The sequence below is a fragment of the Plasmodium coatneyi genome, chromosome 7 (assembly GCF_001680005.1).
Source record: "Plasmodium coatneyi strain Hackeri chromosome 7, complete sequence".
NCBI classification, from domain to species: Eukaryota; Apicomplexa; class Aconoidasida; order Haemosporida; family Plasmodiidae; genus Plasmodium; species Plasmodium coatneyi.
In genome coordinates this window covers 1,187,247-1,211,681 of record NC_033562.1, presented here as the reverse complement: position 1 = coordinate 1,211,681, position 24,435 = coordinate 1,187,247, and the positions used below count along the sequence as shown (strand labels likewise).

The 24,435-nt window shown below is 41.2% G+C and overlaps 5 protein-coding genes across 5 annotated transcripts; 3 read left to right on the top strand and 2 right to left on the bottom strand.

The window, feature by feature from the left end:
- Positions 1-3,356: 3,356 nt before the first annotated feature.
- Positions 3,357-6,308, top strand: PCOAH_00018230 (FHA domain protein; the record flags this gene model as incomplete). Its single annotated transcript, XM_020058632.1, has 1 exon — positions 3,357-6,308. One exon carries the CDS (start codon positions 3,357-3,359, stop codon positions 6,306-6,308), a length of 2,952 nt encoding a protein of 983 aa, XP_019914185.1.
- A 1,266-nt stretch (positions 6,309-7,574) lies between these two features.
- Positions 7,575-8,238, top strand: PCOAH_00018220 (Small nuclear ribonucleoprotein (SnRNP); the record flags this gene model as incomplete). Its single annotated transcript, XM_020058631.1, has 3 exons — positions 7,575-7,670; positions 7,830-7,910; positions 8,065-8,238. 3 exons carry the CDS (start codon positions 7,575-7,577, stop codon positions 8,236-8,238), a joined length of 351 nt encoding a protein of 116 aa, XP_019914292.1.
- A 1,320-nt stretch (positions 8,239-9,558) lies between these two features.
- On the top strand, positions 9,559-13,632 carry PCOAH_00018210 (Helicase with zn-finger motif; the record flags this gene model as incomplete). Its single annotated transcript, XM_020058630.1, has 1 exon — positions 9,559-13,632. The coding sequence occupies one exon, from the start codon at positions 9,559-9,561 to the stop codon at positions 13,630-13,632; it is 4,074 nt and encodes a 1,357-aa protein (XP_019913966.1).
- A 261-nt stretch (positions 13,633-13,893) lies between these two features.
- PCOAH_00018200 (Uncharacterized protein) lies at positions 13,894-16,836 on the bottom strand (the record flags this gene model as incomplete). Its single annotated transcript, XM_020058629.1, has 1 exon — positions 13,894-16,836. One exon carries the CDS (start codon positions 16,834-16,836, stop codon positions 13,894-13,896), a length of 2,943 nt encoding a protein of 980 aa, XP_019914076.1.
- A 974-nt stretch (positions 16,837-17,810) lies between these two features.
- On the bottom strand, positions 17,811-22,114 carry PCOAH_00018190 (Uncharacterized protein; the record flags this gene model as incomplete). Its single annotated transcript, XM_020058628.1, has 6 exons — positions 17,811-17,870; positions 18,008-18,071; positions 18,249-18,372; positions 18,495-18,573; positions 18,675-21,876; positions 22,062-22,114. 6 exons carry the CDS (start codon positions 22,112-22,114, stop codon positions 17,811-17,813), a joined length of 3,582 nt encoding a protein of 1,193 aa, XP_019914255.1.
- Between the last annotated feature and the right edge of the window lie 2,321 nt (positions 22,115-24,435).

The following is a 24,435-nucleotide window of genomic DNA, read 5'->3' as shown; positions in this document are numbered from 1 at the left end:
ACATTATAACTGAATGAACAAGTCAGCATATACCATACATTGTTAAAGGGTCACCTTTTAACGAATCAGCACCCTCTTTAATGCTCACAAGGTGAAAGTACATTTCCAGTTCCCCCATTCTTTCCACTGAATCCGAGTTGCGCTGTATTAGCATATTCTCCCATTTGGAAAAGTCTAAATCACCTTCTTGCGTGGCGGCATTTTTTTTTTTTTTTTTTTTTTTTTTCCAATTAGTGTTAAAAAATTAATCCATATTGACATCGCTACAAAGTTTGAAATGAAAAAAATTCAGCTAACCCCCTCGTAGGAGCTATTTTTATCCGATTTTAACGAATTTGCCTTTTTATCATCATTTTAAGAAATTCTTAAAGCGTAAAAAAAAAGGAGAAACAAATATATGTACGCATTTTTGTTAGCCTTTTTTTTTTTTTTTTACTGCGATTATTTGCTTTACTTCCGCTGCCAATTGCGTATTGTTTGGTATTCGCCGATTGTGCTTACCGAGTAGGCATACATATTTACGTATAGGTACGAGTTACAAAGCTGCAAAACGACTGTATGCCGTTTCGTTCCCGTACATATACCCAAACGTGTGACTAACATATAATGTATAGTTGCACATGTGCAGTGCCGCTCCAAGCAAATCACCCCAAAGAATTAAAACCCATTCCTGATATGTTGTTAGGAAATTTCCGCACCTCCTAGTGAAATATAACCAAAACAACATTTTGAATTGATCATTTGTAGTTTGACCTACTTTTTTTTAAATTTCCCACAAAGGGTAAGCGTGTGTAAATGTATATGTGTTTATATTCTCCGTTTGCCTTTTCAAACCCCTTTTTCAACACCCATCGTGCTGCACATGTAGATACTTTTAAGTGAAGTTCTCGTGTCACGCTACCGACCTTCGTTCGCAGTGCACGTGCAAGTGTATACTATCATATACATGTGCTGTGTATGCAATTATTCGTGCCGCCAAAACAGCTCTTTTTTTTTTTTTTTTTTTTTTTTTTTCTGTATGGCAGTGCATCGCATATGTGTACACTCCCCGTGACTGAATTTTTGCTCATAGTTTGTGCGGAAAAGAAAAAGAATTCGTAAAGCTCTGGTTTCGTGACATCATTTTTTAGCAAACCAGACTTGTTTCGACATACACGTGTAGTTATATTTACACATACCTAGCAGCCGAAGCTGTATTTTTGTGTGTACAGAAGATTAAGTCTTTTTTTTACTCCGCAAAGCGCGTCCTCTTTCACATGCATACGATTTGATTGGTACAGTATCAGTTCATTTATAGTAGACTGTTCCGATACTCTACATTGACCGTTTTGCAACGTCGTCCTGCAAACCGCTCCAGACATAAATTTAGCTATTTGCATATATATGTTTTGAGGAAAAAAAAAAAAAAATTTCTTCATTTTTTTTGGGTAACTCGCCGTCTTTTTTTAATTCCCCATCTTTAAATTTATTCATGTGATTATATCTGCCAACCTACCCCCATATGTGACGGTTAATAAGCACACGGCGTGCATACTTACCAGCACATACATGTGTGGTATACTACATTTATGTTAACTCCGTTCCCTTCCCACGTTGTTAAGCGTACTGCATAGGATAACTTAATTGAACTGTATAATTGCTTATTATAAGGGAGGACTTTTTTTTTTTTTTTTTTTTTTTAATTAAAAGTAATTTCCATTTTTAATGCTGAACAATTAAGTAGCCATCTCGGCACCCACTACGTGTTACATATCATTACTCATTACACCCATCGCGCAAAATTTTGCCTTTATCTCATTTGTGTATAATACCTGTGTTAGCCTTTCCTCCCCGTGCCGCCCAACTTGCTCTTCCGCCCCCGGTTCATATTTACCCTTTTGCTACTTTTATGTGCGCTCCAGCACCATGCAGTGCGGTCCGTGGTACCATTTTGCATGACGTCATAAAGTGGACCACTACGCAAAATTGTGTTACAGTCTACCTTTACACATTTTGTTTCCCCCTCCCCGCTGCATGGTTCGTTCGCCATAGCGAAATTTGCCTTCACTTCACCCCATTTTGTTTATTAATTTTTTTTTTTTTTTTATTTTTTTTTATTTTTACTTTTCCGACTTTTCTATTTGGTGTACTTGCCACGCTTATGCTGCCTATCACGTCAATCACGCTAATCGCATTTATCACGTGTGCCATTTTTTATTATTTTCCCGTCCCCTCATAAAAGAGACATTTTTACAGAGTTTTCTACTAAGAAGCGAAAATTTTAAATATCGCACATTGTGATTTAAAAAAAAAAAAAAAAAAAAAAAAAATTAAACGTACGTTTATATGCACAGTCGCCAGTGTGTTTGTGTTCATTCCAGTTCATTCGTGCACCGTGCACACACATGCGGGCGCGTTAGAATTTGTATAAGCAAGCGAGCATCGAGCGCGTGACAAACGACAATCACTTAAATAACCAAATTAGTCACAAACTAGGAAGCGGTAGGAGTCAAGTGTTACTTACGGACTCCCCCTGCAGCAGCGAGCTAAACGATATAGCGAATGCACGTGCAGACATGCGTAAGGGTCATTTGTTTACCCTTGCACATAGTTTGAATTGCCCCCCCAATTGCCCCATGACCAGCCGTCAGGCTAGACAGATGAACAGTGTGTGCCCCTATTGAATTGTAACGTTTGCTCGGTTTGGATAACTTGCTCGCAGCTCTGTGTATGCAGAACGCTGTGTATGTTGTGTGTATGCAGCACACGTGCGTCTAGACGTATTTACCTTTGCAGCCCTCGGAGAGGTTCCTAAAACCGCACCATTTGAAGCATCCTCGAAAGGGATTACCACGAACGCGCATTGGGAAAAAAGCACGGAAAATTAGACATAACGGGATAAGTTAACAATCCAGATAGACTCGAGTTAACGGCGTGTCATATAAATGTACTCCTTGCCAACACACAGGAAGTGCAAAAGTTCCTCGCGTGTTTGCTTACCACAACGAGCAAGCGAATATACATATTAACTAGCTATTTTTTTTTTTTTTTTTTTTTTTTTTTTTTTGCAATAATCCCCGTCGAATTAATCATTTTAAAAATTTGATGTGTGTTGAAAGGGCCTCCCCATTTTTTAAGTCTATCTCCTCTGTGGATAATTACGTACCCTGTAGTTACTGCACAAGTTTACGCATTCTGTCTGCACGTGTATCCATACAGCGCACATTAAAGGCAGGCACGAGCAGGTTGACACCCTCCCGGCTAGCCAAACATACAACACACAAACATACAGACAAACAAACACGCCGAAAGAAAGAGAGCCCACCTGAACAAACTGGACAAAAAAAAAGAAGAATCATCCTGATAACTAAAGAAGAATGATAAATGGTAGAAAAAACAGAAGTGTGAAAACAAAAAATTACATTATAAATGTCAACTGCTACACGTGGATTAACAACAGCCATGGGCTGTTCGACTACGAGAGCGAAAATTTTTACAAAAAATGTTTTAAGATAAAATGCCTCTACAATTACTACTACATATTGAAGGACGACATTAACGTAGAAATAAAAAATGAAGAGGAAATAAATAAAATAATGTTAAGTAATACGAATATGAAGCTGATATGTAAAATAAAGTACATAAATAATAATTACCAGTTGATACCTTGTATTGATAGTAAGAATGACGGGTCGAGCACTGCGGGGGGGACAACAGTCGGCCAGCTGGAGGGAAGCAACAATGTGATCAACAGGGACCATAACGATAGTGGTGATAATGCAGATAACAATAGCGGTAACAACGCAGGTAACAATGACCGTAACGACAGTCACGAACACGGGGAGCGCGACGACAGCGGAGGGAACGACGCAGACAATTTTTGGGTCATCGTAAAATACCTAAAGAATAAAAGTTCCATATTGCACGAAGATGATATTATAAAGCTGGGCAGAGTTAAGTTGAAAATAAAAAAAATTATTACCAATTTGCAGCAAGAGAGGGAGTACAACAAATCGTTGTCTCCTTTCGCCGATGATGAGTGCGAAACGGACGCCCCGGAAATGGTTCGCCCAGGAGTGGTTCCCCATGGGATGAAACATCCCACGGGAGGCAACGCCCTAATTGATAAAAACACCACCTCGAATAACTACGTCAGCGGAAGAATCAACCCGCATGTCACCATACGCAGTAACCAACTGCAGGAAGAAGAAAATGCCGACATGAATTGTGGCGCAGTCAATAACAGTGTGGAGGATAGCTACAATTTGTATGACGATGTGGAGGAGCTTAGCGATCCCGTGGACGGGGGCGAGCTGCCCAGAGAGGGGGAAAGCTTCCTTGGGAGAAATACCAACGGTAATAGTGGTGAACCAAACAGACCACAAGAAAGTGAAATAAATTTAGCCACGAACAATTCCTACGTGGACGATTTTTATCTTTTTAAGGGGAACGTGCTTAATGGGGGGGGGAGAAGCGCACAAAGTAAGAACGAGCAGAATGAAGACGACGTAGGAGTGTTCAGTGAATCCCCATTTGGTGGCGTGTTAAATCAGCCCTCAGGTGCCAGAAAAGATGACAACGGCACAACGAACCGGTTGTTAGGAGAGAAGAATAATTGTAGTGGTGCGATGAACCAAATAGAAAACGATCATGGTGGGACGAATCGTAGGAGGGACAAACCGGAGGGAGAAGTAAACCAGACAGAGAACATCGCGCCAAATGAACACGCAGCTTCGTCTAACTTAGAACAACCTCACTATGTTTCTCATGGGGGGCACTCAAACGGTTTAGTGAGTAGCCCCAATTTGAGGAACCTAACAGGGGAAATCAGTTCAATACGTAGTAATGCAAGTGGGAATAATGACCCTCCTTTAAATGCACCGAGAGGAGGGGTCACACTGAATAGCAGCAACAATGTTGTAAGTTTTGCCGGCTGTAGTGATGAATTGGGGAACATAAACGAAAATCAGGACGGAACAGGTAGCAGTAACAATGAGGATTCATTCAGATTTATGCGAAAGAGAACCACATGTATGAGCATGTCGTGCGGGAGTAGAGGGAAGATCTCGTCGACGACAGAATATCAAACCATGCAATCGAAGGATCTGACGCAGCAAAATAAAAGTGAAGTGGGGACACCCAGCATGTACAACTGTAGAATATGTCTGTGTGAATACGAGAATGAAAACAACCCATTGATATCCCCGTGTAAATGTAAAGGCTCTATGAAGTATGTGCATTTGAATTGTATAAGAACGTGGATGAAGGGAAGATTAAACGTTAGAAGTGAGTGCTCCTCCTACTCCTTCTTCTGGAAGCAACTAAATTGTGAACTGTGTAAATTTCCCTACCCAACTTATATTTATGCACAAAACAAATATTTGGAGTTATATGAAATTCCAAAACCAGAACTTCCCTACATTGTTATCGAATTAATGAATGACAGAAACAAGGGGTTCTACATAGTCAGTTTGGCTAACACGAAATGTGTTAGGATGGGTAGAGGCCATGACACAGATGTACGTGTGAATGATATCTCCGTGTCAAGGTTCCATGCCATGATAAAATTCTGCAATGGAAATTTCTACATAGAAGATTGTAAGAGCAAATTTGGAACCCTCATTCAGATAAGGAAGCCAGTCTTTTTCAACATAAGACGGAATAAATTCATTGCTTTGCAAGTAGGTAGAACAGTTATGTATGTTTATATGAAAAGGAAGAATTGGATTTTTTTACCCATCTGTTTGAAACTTTCCAAAACGAAGGATGAGGATGTTAGCACGTTGGATAATTTTTCCTCAAAACTGATTATCGATAATAATATGCAGTTGGAAAATAGCAACTTTGAGTACAACGGGGGGGAGGATGCTGAGGGGGAAGCTCCAAATTACGAAGGAGCGAATGAGCTGGACAATAATCCCATGGTGGATAATTCAGTGGTGAACAATCCAATGGTGCACAATCCCATGGTGGATAATTCAGTGATCAATGCAGGAGAGTCTCCTCCCGTGGGGGACGTCGGGACGCAGGACTTGAACGAAGCCAACACCCACAACAACAGCAGCGCCCAGGATATAAACCTGGACAGCACGGGCAGCATCGGAAACGCCACGCCAAGTGTGCCAAGTGTGCCAAGTGTGCCAAGTGTGCCAAGTGTGCCAAGTGTGCCCACTGGTGTGACGTGCAACCCCGATGACGCTGCCAAGAGCACTAACCCTTACGAAAGCGGCGGCGTAGGAAACAATGCAGGCAACGGTCGGGGTAACAGCGGGGACAGCAGTGTCTCCCGGAACGTTATGAATGGAGGCACCCCCCCTGGTTATTATTAAATCAAGACGGCATTCCTCATGTCGCCCGCCTTTCCGTGTTGCAGCACTTTCCCGCCCCGCTGCATTTTGCAAAACTCCATTTGGTTTTCTTTTTTTTGTTTTTTTTTTGTTTTAACGTTACCGATATGTTTCCGCGCTCTGCGTTTGTGTTCACCTTTACCCCCGTGAACGCACCGCGCATGTTTGCATTTTTCTGCCGAAACTTACCACACAAACTTATACATATACCTACACGCATAAACGCTCATACGAGTGCGCCCCAACAGCATCCCACTAACGAATCACATCATGTGTTTCCGGCACTTGTAGTATATCCCCATGCATAAGAAGGAAACAAAGCAGGTCAGTTACGCGTGCATGGCTGTCCATACGTTGGGCTTATTCGTGCGTCGAAGCAAAAAATAAATAAACCTAAATGACCACTAACACCGCATAGATACGTATCGTGCGTGTTGCCACTACGCGACGATATCACCAAAGGTAGATGCTTCCTTCTCAGTTTTGTCGAATGTAATTTTGCGCCATTATCACATTGGCATATCAAATGTGTACATTTTTGTGCGCATATTTTACCTTAAAAGGGTTACTTAAAAAGGAGATTTTTCTTTGTAAAGCCCATTTTATTCTTTTTCCCCCTTTTTCATTCAGCGAAGGAGTATAAGTATGCTTAACATGCACCACAAAAATAAAATATGCGAAATGTTACGCGGTGAAGTGCGCCTTCGAAGTGATATATTAAGCGTGTTCAGGTGCTACGCCCCCCTTTTAACTGTATTGTCCTTGTACTGTGTTGTGCTGCTTTTTTTTTTTTTTTTTTTTTTTTTCTCATTTAGAGATAAACATGAAGGTGCTGCTTTACCTTTTTAAGAACTAACTTTGGCAAGAAAAAATGGAACGTTGCACGTGAGGTTTTGATGGGGCATGAACAAAAAATAACACGTTTTTTTTTTCTCTTTTTCCTATTTAATGCTTTCCCTTTTCTGCTTTTTATTTGTTATTCTGGTAGTCATCCCAACCCGTTACGACGTAAAGGGGACAAAATTAAAGAAGCAAAGTTGCCAGTTTTAATTTGATTTTTCCTCTCACTAGCAGAAAAAGAAAAAGAGGGATCCCTTTTGATGGCATTATAGATATATGTAACAAATCTACCAGAGAAGTAGCAATAACAAGAAGGGGGAACTGCACAGGGCTTACATTTCCTGTTACCCCGACGCCACTACACGAGAACGTGTACCTATATATACATATATACGTGCAGCGATCAGGATGTCAGTAGGGATACCCATAAAATTGCTGCACGAAGGGATAGGGCATACAATTTCGGTGGAGACCAAGGCGGGAGTCCTCTACAGGGGCACATTGGTAAGCGCGTCTCTCATCAGTAACGGACGCTACGCATTTTGCGCCGCAGGAACGTTGAATATGAGTGTACCATTTGTGTATATACCGTGTATAACAACATTCATCTGCGGGCATGGTTTTCATCGCTGTATATTGCACGCCTCCCCCTCTTTCCTTTAGCTTTTCGCAGAGGATAACATGAACTGCCTTCTAGAGAACGTCTCTGTGGTTAAAAAGGACGGGAAGCAGGTTCTCCTGGAGGTAAGAAAGAGTAGCATGCGAGATGCAAAACGTGCCCTCTTTGGAGTGAATATGTGAACCTTTAAACGTCTTAACGGAAGGACACTTAAGCATCTCCGATCTGTCCGTTGTGTTGGACTACCTATATGCGTCCACTATCACCCCTTCTTTGCAGCAAGTGTACATACGAGGAGGAAGTGTGTCCTTCATGATTTTCCCAGACATGCTGAGATACGCCCCTATATTTAAAGTGAACAAGACTAAAACAAAAACGAACTTTGCCACCATTAGGCGGGCCATGGAAGTTCACGCAAGAATGGCAACGAAGAACAGGGAGGCCAGAGCGTGAATCAGTGCATCTACTGTTGTAGCACCCCCTATTTTTATCGTATCTCCAAGGTTTTTTTAACCCTCTAGTGTAACACATCGATGTGACTTCATTTTTGCAATTTTTTGTTGTTTTTGAGAAGGCCTTCATAAGCCGCTTTGTCATTTTATACATTCATGTCCCCCCAAAAATCAATTAAACCTTCATACATATAACGAATTAGTAAAAGACTACTATTTATTTATGCGCACATTAGTGTCACCATTTCGGTTAAGTTAACTGAGCTAAAAGGTTGGTCCCCCGCAGGGTTAGCAGTCACCATGGCGAGTGAAATTCCAGGTCTACCTGTCTTTAAGCGTTAACCACTACATGTACACGGATATACTTACTCCGAGTGGGAGAGCAACAGGTGTATCCACATGACTACCACTGTTCGGCATATATACAATCCTTTTTGCTGATCCGCATGTAGCTCTCCCGCAATTTTGTTCTTTTAGAAGGGCACTCATCACGGGATGCAGCATGACTGGTCCTGCGGGGGAGGCGCATATTTCGCTACTCTCTTCGCTGCGTTGACAATTGGAAAAAAGGAATATAGCCCCACGGTTAATAGCGCCGCAGATGTGCAGCAAATCTATATCAGCGTACGGATTAAAGGAAAAGCGAAGTGACGTAGGTATATGGGTGCGCGTGCTTACGTACGACTATTTTGTGTGCTACATGTGGGGCCTGCCCTCATATAGGAATTTCCCTGAATGTGACTTTGTTAACACCCAAGTGGTTATTCTTCCCACGTGAAGCAGGACTTTTTTTTATTTCATTATGTACCACACTTATTTTATTTATTTTTTTTTTTTCTATACAATACATGTTCTAGAAAGCACCATGTTACCATTTTAGCGTTGCCCACCGGGAAGGAGCGCTGCAAAATGCGGGTACGAACGTTCATATCGCTACGTAGGATCCATTCGCGTGCATCCTTGGAACGTTTATTATTATTTTTTTTTTTTCCCTGCAATGATTTTTTTATATCCAGTTGCCGCTTCCCCGTGCTAGGTTCTTTTAAATATTTCCCAGCATATGGAACACGTGAGATTACTCACCTGTATAGGTAGGTACATCGATAGGGGAGGTTCACGCGCTGGTATTACTTTACAACGGTAAACGGCCTACCTATGTAGGAAGCCTGGGGTACAAAAAAAAAAAAATAGGAATAAAGTAAATGAACCCCAATTGAGCGCTACCCCCCGAGTGTGAAATCAGGTCGAAGGAAATACACCATAGAGACCGCTTCTACAGGGATCAGGAAGAAGGGGGGGCACTTTTTTCCATTTGGCTAAGATGGCGTATATATACTCCAACCTGTCGGACTTCTGGACCAGCGATGATGAGGATGACGAGGAGGTAGATGGAACGGAGGAGGATGCGCCAAGTGCGAACAATACGGTGAACGCAGCAAACGCAGCAAACGCTGCAAACGCTGCAAACGCTGCAGGAGGGGTAGGGAACTACGCCCAAATGGCAGACGAAGCGGTGAAGAGATTGAGTGACCCTCCATTAGACCCGAACCACGAATTGTACAATTACGCCCTGGACGACTACGATGAAGCACTGCTGGAAAAGCGGGAAGATGTAGGACCCAACGATACATATTACACAGGCAACAGCCCCTTTGCAAATGTCATGGATAGTGGACTCAACTTTAACATAAACGAAGTCATGAGCGGACTCACCAACAACGTAGTAGACAATTTTTCCATAAAAAGCATGATAGAAAAGTATGATATTAGTAGCTTTATGTATAATGATACTTTGTTAAAATATTGCGAAGCGGGAGTAGCCATAAATGACGATTCGGTAAGCAGGGAGAAACTTTCCTTGAATGAGAACTTCCACTTCAGCTGCTTTGGCCCTGTGGAATATATCACTCCGCCGAAAAGTAACGTCAAGGGGGGTACACAGGAGGATTCCACGAAAGATGTTACCACGAAAGATGTTACCACAAATGAGATTCTCACGAAGGATGTCCCCACTGAAAGCGCAGTGGAGAACATGATTGACGAGCGTGTTAAGCCAGACATTGCGGAAGATGTAACAGAAGAGGCCAAGTTACACAAAGGTGATGACGCCGCACCAACCCAGCCGGAGGAAGCCCCCACCGGTGACGATAAACACAACGTGAAGTACATACGGAAAAAGTGGGTGATAGAGGACAACCACTCGGATGTGTCCAACTTCAGCCAAAACGATCTGCTCTTATCCTACAACTTCGAATTAGACGATTTTCAAAAAAGGTCGATAAAACACCTGAACAATTTTAAGCATGTCTTTGTAGCAGCACACACCTCAGCAGGAAAAACGCTCATAGCAGAGCACGCCATAGCTATGTCTATTAAGTTAAACAAAAAGGCAATATACACTAGCCCGATAAAAGCATTAAGTAACCAAAAATATCATGAATTTAAAAATATTTTCAAAAGTGTAGGAATAATAACAGGGGATATAAAAATGAATGTAAATGCAAACTGCCTAATCATGACAACAGAAATTTTAAGAAATCTCCTCTACATAAATGATAATATAATTAATAATATACACTGCGTGATTTTTGATGAGGTACACTACGTGAATGATAATGAGAGGGGATTCATTTGGGAGGAATCCATCATTATGTTACCTCCTCATGTGCAGATATTACTCCTCAGCGCTACGGTGCCAAACTATTTGGAGTTTGCCGATTGGGTAGGATTTACGAAGAAGAAGGAAATTGTTTCCATCTCGACGAAGAAGAGACCCGTGCCGCTGCTGCACTATATTTATGCCTACGATTCGATTTTTCAAATTATGGACGAAAATAACAAAATTTACTCCTCCGCGTTTAAGGAGATTTACACCAAGGTGAGGGAGAAGGAGCAGGCCAGTGCCGGTCACGCCGGTGCCGGTTATGGAGGGCAAACCAAACAAGCGTCAAGCGGGAAGAAGTACCCCCAGGATGGGAAGAATAAGCAACAATCACCAGGGGGACCAGCTATTACAAATAGTAACCCACCACTTGCGTACAACGAGTACTGCAAACAGAAAAGAAGGCAGAAGCTCTTCGCAAATGAAGCGAATATGAAAACGGAAATACAAAAGCTGCAGGCACTTATAAAAAAATTAGAACAAGACAACAAACTCCCAGTAGTTCTTTTCTGCTTCTCCAGAATAAAATGCGAAACATACGCCAAGAGTATGCCCCATTTAAATTTCCTAGACAATAAACACAAGTCTAAGGTGCATTTGTTCATTAAAGAATCCATAGCAAAGTTATGCACACAAGATAGGGAACTCAATCAGATAAAAATTTTAACAAAGTTGTTGGAAAAAGGGATAGGAATACATCACAGTGGGTTACTCCCCATATTGAAGGAAATTGTGGAGATCCTTTTTTCCAAAGGGTTAATTAAAATATTGTTTGCCACTGAAACGTTTGCCATGGGTATTAACATGCCAGCTAAATCTGTCGTTTTTACGTCTATCTATAAGCATGACCAATTGAAGAAGCGAATACTTACCTCATCGGAGTACACACAAATGTCCGGTAGAGCGGGCAGGAGATCCTCCGATAAGTACGGCTATGTGTACATCTACTGTCCAGATAAAATCCCAGACCAGGTGCAGCTAACCGAAATGCTCATGCAAAAGGCAGTTAGTCTCAAGAGCAAATTTAAAGTCACCTACAATATGATCCTAAAATTGCTCATCAATAAACAAATCAATATAGAGAAAATGCTCTTCAGCTCCTTTTTGGAAAGTTGTAGAGCTGTTCAAATTCCTCTCTTTAAGAAGGACTTGAAGAGAAAAAAAAAATTATTGCAAAGTATAAAACAAGTGCAGTGCATCTATGCGAATGATGTAAAGTACGTCTCGCCAATTGAGAGCTACGTACAGATTGACTGTAAACTGAAACACATCGGATTGAGTTTACACAGAAAGCTGTTCACCACGAAAAGCAGCAACTGTTTCGTCATCGGGAGAGTCATGCTGCTCAACAATATTGCCACGATACACAGCTCCATCTACGGCGTCTACCTCGGATGTGACAAAAGTAGCAGCAAGAAAAATGAAAAGGTGGACTTTGCTCCGAATAGCATTTTTTTTCAGAACTCCGGAACGGGGGAAGAGTCCAATGAGAGGTTCTTCTTCCTGTTCATCTTGCCCGACTTTATGACCTACGAGGAGTTGCTCCAAAAAATGGGGGGAGAAGCACCAGGGGGAACCACCCCAAATGGAGTCAAGCGGCCCTCACAAATGAACCGCTCTTCAGTTACACAACCCAACAGATTAACCAACGAAAATGTGAACATATTCGAAAATTACAAAAACCTCTTTTCCAAGCAGAGCACCCCCACTGGAGTTCAAATCTTTCACCACAATTCCTTCGACACAGATATGCAGAAAAAGCACTTCGTGGTCTGCTCCAATGTACCGCTGGAGCACATTTCCATCATAACGAACACAGTTATCGTTCTGCCAAATGTAAAAACGACAGCCATTTTGAATAATCCCAAGAATATGCTTCTATACAGTCTAGAATTAGATAGGTTAATAGAGAAGGGAAATTTCGAGCCGTTCGTTTTGACCAAAATGCTCAAATCCCTAAAGAGTGAGTTCTACTCAGTACTGATAAAACAGGCAGATTATTTAGAGGCCTTAAAAAAATCCCAGTGCTACTCATGTAATATGAGAGAAAAGCACTACGAACTTGTGTGTGAAAGAAATAACTGCATTAACGATATTGAAAATATTGAACGGAATATTAATGCCAAGTCACTCAATTTGTATGAAGATTTAGAAGGAAGATTGGATGTGCTCAGGCATTTCTCCTTTATTGACGAGGAGCACAATTTAACGGTTAAGGGGAAAATAGCTAGCTATATTACCATGACAGATGAAATTACCCTCACGCAGGTTATCTTCGAAAATATTTTGAATAATTTGAACCCACCGGAAATAGCAGCTGTCCTGTCCTGCTTTGTTGCACCAGAAAAAAAAATAGAAGAATCACCAGACCTTACTGTTAATCTGCAGGATGTTAAAATGGCCTTGACAAATATTCATAGCCAATTTGAGGAATTTTACAAAATTATTCGCTTGAAAATCAGCTCGGAAGAACACTGGAAATTATGCAGCTTCAAAATTATGTTCATTGCTTATAAGTGGGCTCTCGGTGTCTCTTTTGCTGAATTGTTGGAACAGTCCGAACTGGAGGAAGGACTCATAGTGAGGTCAATATTACGTTTGGATGACCTTTGCAGGAAGGTCAAAATTGCCTTTCTCTACCTTGGGAATGTCGATTTGGCGGAACGACTGGAGACCACCTGCACGCTGCTCCGCCGAGACATCATTTTCATGACGTCGCTTTATTTGCAATGAGGGGTGTCACAGCGGTGGTAGTACAGCAGTAGTGCCACACTGGTCGTTGTCCCCTTTTAATTAACCCCCCTATGACGCACATCCCTGTGGTGTGCCCCGCCAACTCCACCGCTTTTACAAATTTTTGAATTGCCAACATTTTTCGTGTTAAATAACTGTCATGTTATTTTTTAAAAAGGTTAAAAAATAACCCCATGGGGGGAAAATGTGGGCGTGCGTGTCGGCCTTCACATGGACGTAATATGTTGGTGCGCCATGCTATCAGCGGGGGAGCTCCCCGAAGAGCCGCACCCGAATCATGTTGGCCATAACGAGGAGGATCTCCCTGCATATGGGCAAGTTTCGATTGATGTGCTCATAGCACATTTCAAAGGAAAGATGGAGACACATGAAGGGAATGTTCCAGGGGCCATATTTCTGTCTGATCAATTCCAAAAAACCTGACCTCGCAAATTCATAAAGGGTTTTATAATTGCATGTATAAATACAGACAAGAAAAAATTTCAACACGAGGGGTACCAAATCAGTGTGAATGGAGTGTGGAGACCTCGTCTGAATAAACCACAAGAAATTTTGAAACGAATTAAATCCTTTTAGGAGGTACCTATCCCAGTTTGCCTCATCCGAACTATAGCAGCAGACGGAGAAGCATAAATCCGCCATGAGGTAATTAAACGATGCATATAGCCAGTGCTTCTCTCCCAAAATGCCAATAATATAAACAAGCGACCTCTCAATGGTACTTAAAATATATCCAACACTGTACTCACTATCGAATTGGTACCTACATATGATGTCCCTTAAAAGTTTATATTCCTTTGTAAAATTTTTTTCACTTTCTACTGGGAGGGCACACGAAGAAACTTCTTCACCACAGGTATCACAAATCCATAGGTCTTCATTATTGTGAAATCTACAGCAGCCAATTTCCTTCCTTTCATTTTGTGTGTTCCAAATGAGCATCAGAATGTTCGCTATGTTTAGGCCTCGTTCAAATTTGAGTATATTAAATTTTCCCACTGGGGGTTCACTTATATTGTGTGTATCATCCGGGAAGGTCATTCTCGCATTTTGCATTCCCTTTTGACTATACATGGATAATTCGGCTTCATCGTTTTTGCTGGCACTACGCATGGAGGGTTCCTCAGAATATCTTCCCGTTTTTCTCATGTTCTTTTTGGTAATGCCCCCCATTTGGTTATGCCTGCCAGAGTAGCATGTTGTGCCAACTTCGTCACCCTCGGAGGAGAGGTATAACCTTTTCGTTACTTCCCTTTGGAGGTGAACTTTTTCCCTTGTGGAGGGGGTATATCCCCACTGGATGGTATTGCTACCTTTATTGTGATATGCACTTTTTAAACATTTGGGATCTATCTCCTTCCTAACGTAGGAATATTTACAGAGAGGACAGAGGATGTGTCTTTCCTCGTCAATTATTTGTGAACATCGGTTGCAGAAGCAAGTTCCATTTTTCACTTCATCTAATTTGCTTCTTCTATGTTCGATGGAAGCATACAGCTCATCTATCAGCGATATGGTAATTTCTTCATACCTATTTATGGTCCTCATGGAGATGAAGCAGATCTTGTTAAGGTCTATATAGGAGTAGCTAGCGTTCGGGAAGCAGCTGTGGTTTAAAAGGGACGCATACTGAAACAACATTATTTTTGTTTTATCCTTTGGCGAAATGAAGGAGTTCTTTAGTACATCTGTGAATGTCTCGAATTTAATTAAGTCGTTTACAAATTTTCCATTCGTTGATTTTTTTCTTTTTACTTCCCGAATTTCCTGGATGTGACTTCCTGTGGGTACTCCATGTGCTATGCGTCTTCTGCATTTTTCGTCCATTTTTTCTCCACTCTGGCAGTAGGAAATGACACGGGGTGTGTTTCCACCCTCTGTCATTGTGCTCCCCAGTTTGGGTAGTTCTTCTTCCGCTACCGCTGCGGGTACCCCTGCCGATAACGCTGTCTGCGTGTGTGCCCCGCTCCTATTTTCCCTCCCCAGATTCATATACTCGCAAATTTTATCCAACTTCCTTCTTTGCTCATTGTCCAACGAATTGAACGTGTCCCATAAATTCTCCAGCAGGATAGATGTCTCCAGGACGCATTCCTCTATAAAAATGACCTGACCTATTTCTATCCTTTTGTTGGCCACGATTTTCGCCCTCCCCGTTTTCTTATCCTGGACCATCAGGATGTTCTCTCCATGATTATTTCTCATCGTGTCGTTCTTGAGGGCCTGTGATTTTTCCAAGATCATGGTTTTCAGGTTCTCTCCGATTTGATGCGCCACATCGGACGTGGGCTCGTTGGGGTGGGTAACCACTGCAGCGTTGTAGTTTGAACTTGTGTGAGTGCTGGACTGAGCGTTGTGGTACCCTCTTTGGTAAGCAGCGAGAAAGGCACTAGGGTCAGCAATAGGGTCACCTCTATGGTGTGCACCGTAGTTATCACCATGTTGTTCGTTTGGGAAAGCATTTGTATAAGAATTGGGACCAGCACTATAGTATGCGCTCTGCTGAACACTTAGATCAGCCCCGTGTCTTTCGTTTGGGTGATCATTTGGGTGCTGCGCGATTGCTACGGGTTCATTCCCCCTCTGGAATGTTGCTAACCCCCGTGCACCGCTTAAACTAGTGTATTTCTTTTGGGATGTTCCACTTGTTTGGTGATTGATGGCTCCTACGCGGTTGTCCAATCCGATGCAGGAGTTGTTTCTCCCACAGTTGGCACCTTGCCTAGGCGTTCCGCTCTGCTTGCCATTCTTCCTATGTTGTCCCCCGTCTACCCGTTCCAACTTGACATATCTCCTCAACTCGTTATTCCAAACAAAATCTTCGAAAAAAAAATTTTTCTTCCGTTCTGTGTCCACATTGGAGTGTCCACCTCTCACATCCGAATGGCCCTTGCCTTCATTTCCGTGATGAGTTTTTTTCAAATTAAAGTCGAAAGGATTATGTAGCAATAGAGCGGAATTCTTACTCTTGGGATATACCTTTTTCGTAAGCATGTCTCTTTTCACGTTAAATAGTGTATTGGCTTTTATGTCCTTGAGCTCATCTCTCACTATGTCATTGTAATAGTCGAGCCAGACTTTGGGGCTCTTTTCATTCCGTTGGTTGTTTTTGCATTCATCCTTTTTTCCTCGCCATTTGATTACGCGGGAGCAAAATTCTACTTCGTTTGGGTTGTCTGCCATTTGGGGGGATTCGTTTGGTTGTCTGAAGGGGGCTGCTTTTTCTTTACTCGCGTTAATCCTCCTGTTGTTCGTTCAGTTGGGGCATTTTGTGGCACCCTCTCTATACGCGGGGAAAATAATACATAGAAAAATGTACCCCCGGGGGAAATAGCAACGTGCAAATTTTCGTATTAGCATTTGCACCAGCAACGTGTCCACTGTGCATCGCTTCATTTCTTTTCTGTTCTGTATTATGCATGCAGAGTGCTCAACCAAGGGGGGGTCGTCCATTTTTTTTTTTTCTTTTTCACAAACAGGAGTAACCCCAATTTTGGGGAAAGGGACACAGATTGCCTCATTTTCAGTGTCAGAAGTTTAAGATATATTCAGGAAAAAGGGAAAGCCATGACAAACCTACGGAGGAATTGCACCAATTGGTGAGGACAACCCCCCTTTTCCCCTGTCTTTATTTTTTTCCCCTTGTCCTCATTTTAGAATTATTCTACATGAAAACAAAGGCAAATCCATTTTAGCAGTTTTCCCAAAAAAATTCACAGCGCACCCTCCGAACATGCTTCACTAAAAATGTTCCTTCCGAAAAATTCGTATCAAAGGTGTGGAAAAAAAAAAAATTGTTCACTGTATTGGGAACATATAGAATTTACAAGTGGCGTTATTTAAGTTATTCTACTTTAAAAGAAAAAAAAAAAAAAAAAAAAAAAATTTTCTCATTTTTTTTTTTCTGCACTTAATACATTTTAATGAACAATGAATACATGCATAAATGCATTTGTCAAAAAAATAATAATGATAACACGCATGGGTGAATGAGTGGCTCCACGCGCGGGCGAATAAAGAGGGGGAGTAAAACAAAAATAAACTTTTCGCGTGAGTTATAAGCTTATTACGATAAAAAGGGTGTGAATGAAAGGAGTGTAGAAATATCATATTCAAAATGGCTAATGCGAAGGATGAACCGGTGGTGGAGGGTCCTCCTAAATTAATATGTTCCTAATTTCTTGGGCAAAGGTATACAGGTTTCTCGTAAAGTTTTCCTAAAAAGGTAGGCGGGTGGAGAGGGTCATGTGCAGCGTGTATTTAGAGGCGACATTTGGCCCCCCCACAGAGTGGTCACATTTTCAATCGAAGGGGCTGTTGGTATGCATGCGCAGCGGTGGTGTGTCCTTCTTACCCGGTTGTTGGGGGCCAAATTCGACTCAATGTGGTCCATTAATTTGCAAAAGCTGTGCCTCAGCCTGAAGGGGGGGAAAAACGCAAAAAATGTTGATACAACAAAATGAATGATTGAACAGATGGGGGGTTTACCACCGTCAAGAGTGATCATGGGGGAGAAGGGGTTGACATTCCTTCCACGGGGTTTATTTCTCACGTGTACACCCTTCTTTATTTCCCCTTTTGTGGGGGTCACTTACTTTTGCTTCTTCTCCTCGCTCTGCTGCGAAATGAGTTGCTCCTGTATTTTGAAGTACCCCTGCGCGTCTAGCAGTATTAGACCCAACAGCGGTTGCGACATGCTCCAGGTGCTGCCAAAATCGCCTGCGGGGGTGAGAAGTGGGTAAAAGGTGATAAGGGCGTCATACGGGCCTGATACGGAAAGACGCACTCGTGGGGATGAAATGGTGAACATTCCCTTTAGGAGCTATTAGCGTGTTGCCTACCTCCCAGGATCAAGTGGAACATCAGGTTGAGCACTTCCTTGAGGGCTTGCGGCTGGCTTTCCAAGAAGTTCTTTATTATCTGTGGGGGGGTAGGAATGAAGGTTAAGTAATGACGAACAAATCAACGTGGAATGGCGCTTGCACACCCGGTTTGCACGCCACACCCCCCTGTCATCATACCTGTCCCTGCTCGTTGGAGCTCTTCCGGTTAGTAAAAATGTAAGTAACAATGTTGTCCAGAATAGAGCAACACGTCATAGACACGGTGTAGTCAAAGGAACAGAGGCCCTCCTTAACGTTGTGAATAATATCAGCAATGAGCTGAAATTCAAGGTTCAAAATTCGCTGGAAGAAATTCTTCGTAACTAAATCCAGGAAGGAAAAGTAAGGCTTCAAGTGCTTGATGTAGGAGAGTAGGTCATTTGTAGGGATAACCAGACATAAATTCAGGGCCAAGTTTAGGGCGTTGTTCAGAATATCATCATTGTACAGGTCAAAAATGGCAAAATTGACAAAATCCCCATTTAGGCAATTATTAAACATGTTTAGAAGAAGGGAGATAATTTTGTACTTCTCTTTATATATGTCCATAAACTTCTCCTTCTGCAGCAAATTATTTGAAATGATAATTAGTATGTTGGATACCACTTTGAAAAGGAGTATACCGTTGGGGGATGACTTGGGGAAGGTAATCCTCTGAGATTTGTTGTATACAAACTCGCACATGAATTTGAGGAAAGGAATACATATATTGTAGTTATCCCATATGACATCTACCAAGGAGGTTAGAATATTCATTTGGTTATCCTCCAACGGGTAGCTATTGATGAAAAAATTGAAAAACATATTATACGTCTCTACATTGTTGCACGCCATGCAGATTCCTCTTAAATCTCTGAGTACCCCAATGAAGGACAACTTTATTTCGTTATTCTTCAAAATGATGTCTTTCCCATTTAGGCTTATTTCTCTCTTAATGCATTCGAGAAGGTTATTTATCGGTAGGATATATTTTTCGAAGGAAGACGAAACGAGGTTCTGTTCCATGAACAGCAGTTTTGTCAATATTAAGTAGTAATTCGTTCTGTACTTATAATATTTCGCTACCTTTAAGAATTTACTGTCCCTATTGTGTAGTAAGTTTAGCACCTTTTCATTTTTCAGTAGCATCCTCGCGAAGACGATAAGTTTGGGCGTTTTATCCTCCAAGCATACGATATTCATGCCGGACACCAGATCATGAAACAGGTCCAGACTCCTCTTCACAATTTGCTCGCATTCAGTTCGGTTGTTCAAATTGAATAGAATCTTACTAACAATTAAATCTATAAGCGGGTCGTTATTATCTTCATCATCGTTATTTGTAATTAACGAAGGGGTGGAAAAGTTATTCATGTTATTATTCATCATGGGTGAGGTGACATTATTTCCTGCACTTCCAGAGGTAAAGGACAACCCGTTGCTTCCTACCCCGTCCGGTGTTATCATGCTTGACATTTGTAGCTGATGATCTCCCCCAGGGGGATTGGCCGTGTTCCCCCCTGTGCCCCCACTGGACGGACTTCCAATTCTCATCGCAACGGATTTCATCTCCTTGAGGAAGTTATTATTTTTCTTTCCACTGATGTAGATTTTTTTAAAAAGTTCTAGACAGTTTAGGTAGGCAAATTCGAGGTACTCAAAAACTTCAGGCGATTTGTTCGTCTGTTCCATGAGGGAGAAAACGAGAAAACAGAGTTCCGAGTTTATCTTAAAATTGTCATACGAAGCGCTTTTCATGTTTGATACAGCGCTACTCGAAATGATAGAGGCGATTATAAAAACCAACCACGTGGTTTGTTCAATGAACACCGTTTTGCTGATCAAATTATTTTCGTGGTTATGTTTCAGTTCATAAAATATGGACAGCAATTTAGCTCCAATAAAATGGTACTGCAATTTGGACAGGTTTGAAATAAGCTCCAGTTGTTCACTCCGCAACACATCATTGTATAGGGGGTTTTCCATTTCGCAGTTGTCTCCCTCCTCGCAAATGTATTTGGCTAGCTCCAATCGGGTGTTAATAAAAATCATGCTAATGTCGTAAATATAATCACAAATTATTAAAAACTTATTATCTATATCATGAGAACTGAAGCTGTTAGAAATTGGATTCTTTTTTAGGAAAATATTTTTATTACTGAGGACATCCTTCAACAGTTCATTCTCATCCGTACGGCTATTTATTTCTTTTATCACTTTGGCTGGAATTATATTTAGCATATTACTCCAAATACCCAGCAGGTAATGCTTACTATTGCAGAGGTACTTCCAGTTCTTCATTCCATCGATGGTAAATAAATATATGTTGTGACACCAGGAGAGGAAGTTTGGATAGGTGCTCAATTCTTGTAACCGAATGCTTGTGTCAATTTTACCTATCAGTCTACACAACTCATGGAAACAATCCTCATCATGGAGTCCAATTTTCTTCTCGATAATGTTATTAAGTCCTCCCAAAAATTCATTCATATAATTTGTCTTCTGTTTTTCACTCGAAAAAAATGTTTTCCTTAACCCTCCTAGTAGTATTAACGATCGCAAGCAGTACTTACCACAACAGTTGCGTAAGTCATCCTCATCAGACATACAAATTTCATACATATCGAAAAATAACTTGGGAATATTCTTCTCGTTAAATATGTCCCATGATTGGGGTATCATGAGGGATACATTTTCATCCAAACTTTCATCATTTATCATTGTACCCATAAAATCAAAGGATAAACTGTTGTATATTAATTCTAATATTTTAATTAGCAACCGATTTTCGTCTATTCTTAATTCTATCCGTATACTTCCCTTTACAAACTCTTCGAGCGTTTCTATGCCGACTTTGAATATGTCCTTCAGTACGTAGTCCCTAAAGGAAATTGCGCACCTCCTATTCTTCGCGGAATTTACTCCACATTGGGGGTGCATATCCTCTATGAGCGCTGCGTAGATATACAACCCAATTATCCAATGACTCGTTACTGAATTTAGGAAATAATCCACTTGCTTTATTATCAGTGAATAATTCGTATTTTCCAACCAGGATAGTTTTACTATACGTACATACAACCTCACTAAATTTCCTAACACGTTGGAGGATAAATTTAAAAGGTCCACTCCTTTGTTGTACAAGTAGGACAACACGAATTCTTTTAACTCCTCCTTCTCATTCTGCTCGATCTTGTTCCACTCGTTTGTGATTAACTGAAGCAACCCTGATGTTGTGAAAATTAGCGTGTGCACATGGCTCGTGTTCCCCAGGATGTTTTTCAATTTGCTTACGTTCCCTACATTGTTCACTAGGGGTAACAGTATCGTGTGCGCTTGATTCTGTTCTTCCTTATTTCCGCTGCGTGAGGGGGGGTGGGAAAAAAAAATAAAAAAAAGTGAGATAAAAATTTATCAGGGGGGGTTGTTCGAGGTGGCACAAACAAAACCATTAGCGACTTCCCCCTCTCTGCCGCCATGACACATCCACCGGTTATTCACTGGTGTTTATGCGCAATTTTCCTAGCACATGTTCTCCTTGCTTACCAGTACATAGCCTCGCAAAGGACCTGCAGCTGCTGCAACTCTGATTCACTCATTTTGGGAAGGACTAATAAACGCACGGTTGTGACTTTGACGGGATGGAGGAAAAATGTACAAATGTGCAGCTGACCCACGTCGCGGTACACTAACTGGACGTCACCTTTGTGTCTAATCAGCCTAGACACAACGTTCGGAAGAAACACACAAATGTAGTCGAAAAAAAAAAGTGTACGACAAACCAAACAAGGTCACACCCAGTTGATATTGGACAGGAAAATAAAATAACGTGGCGGCCGATAAACTTTTAAAGGTGACATGAAAAAGGCATCACTTGTTCATCTGTGTGCATGAATTTCAAAATATGCGAATTCTTTTCGACTCGTACACATTTTGAGATAGCAATGTGGTCCTTGATATGCACAAGGAGAACGGTGTAAGGGTGAGTGTAGAGGTGCGTTTCTTCTCTTTTATTTATTTATTTTTTTTTGGGGATATTTTTCCCGTTGATACAACCCGTTCGGACTTGCTCCTACAGGTGCATATGCAATACGTGCGCGTAATGCTAAACACCTTGGGTCAGGAGGCAAACGAGGGTGCTTCTCTCTTCTTTCTGTTCACTCATTCAAACATTACTACATAAACGTGTGCATGCATTGCTGCTCGTGTAGCTGCACGAGTGTCAGTCCCTCTGTGTTTCGTGCCCCCCTGCTTTTCATTTCAGCTCCATATGCATATTCGAACGAATGCCTATTTCCAATTAAAAAGTTTTTAATTAAAAACCATTTAAAAAAAAAAAAAGTAAAACTTGGTGATTATTCTAATTTAAAAAAAAAAAAAAGAAAGCACGTCCCTCTGCTTTACATCTTAGCAATGTAACAGGGGTATATGTGTGTGTATGTATGAATATACTGGCACATGTTGGCTCATGCTCATACAAATTTCTGCATATAACACGCACAACTCGTATAATACACGGATATGCGTATGATACACAGTTGCGTGCCAAGGGGAACACAATTCAGTTTCCGTTAATTCGATGAAGCTACGAGCGAATTAAGTCATTAAAAAAAAAAAAAAAAGGAGAAAAACAAATCACATAATCGTGAATAAGGAAAGGAATTAACAAGGGCGAATGTCGATGTATGAGGCCAAAAGTGGGATAACGCGCGAGGAACGCATATGTACAAGTGGACCCAGTAGGGGAGGGGAAAAAAAAAAAAAAAAAAAAGAAGAATAAAGGGTGATGGGTGAAGGCGAATTAATGCAGGGCAGAAAATAAAATAAAACAGGAAATAGCAAAGGGGGGTAACATTTACGATGATACTCGTGGGGGTGCTCGGCACATTTGCTTCGTCATGCGTGGAATACTGGGAATTGTGAAAACATACGCAATATGTAATTACATATATACATATGTAATATGTACGTACATACATATGTATGCCTGGAGTGGGGGAATGTCGCAAACAAATGTATATTATAAAAGGACGCATAGAAGAAAGGCAAAAAAAAAAAAAAGGAAAAAAAACACTAATACATAAAAAGGTACTTCTGTAAGGAAGGTTTGCGAAAGAAAAGGTGATTAAACGAGGAACAAAATGATATCTCCTTCGTGTGCGTTTTTTTTTTTTTTTTTTTTCCTTTTCACATTTTGGGGAAAAGCAAAAAGGAACATTTTTTTTTAATCATTAGGAACCTTTCAAATTGGTAATAATTAATTTTTCGCCCCAAACGGGTAGTGGACGGCAAAAGAAGCCCATAAGAATATTTTTATATGCGTATTTTGTATACACGTGTATAAATAGCCTATTTCACGCCGATCGGGGCGGCGGGCACCTCCACTCCCCCAATAATATATTGCATACTTTCCAGCATAAAAAAGATACGCCTCACCAGAATACGCTATACTCTTCCTCCCCCCAAAAAAACGCGCCGCATCAAAATGACATAAGAAGTCGGTTACATTTAACCGGTTTAAGGGTAACACTTGGTCGGTACTGTAAAAAAAGAAAAAAAATAAAGAACCTATTGGAAGAAAAATTTGCAAAAATAAAAATGCTCTGCAGTAAGGATGAAAACCAGACTTGTGCAATACGCAGTCCTAATCGCCGTAGCTAAGGCAAAGCCTCGCGAAGTGCGCGCCCAACGAGCATACGTAAATATGGCGATGCTCAAAGCGCATAATATGTGAACTCGCGCAAAAGTAGGCACAAATTGTACAATAATACATATATACTTATTTTATATATATATAATATATTTACGTACATATATGTATTTTTGCCCTTCTTACATATACGCATGGCGTACCACGTGTCACGGGTATAGTGCCACACTTTATAGCGTTCACGTGAACCTATTCTTTTCTTTTCTTTTT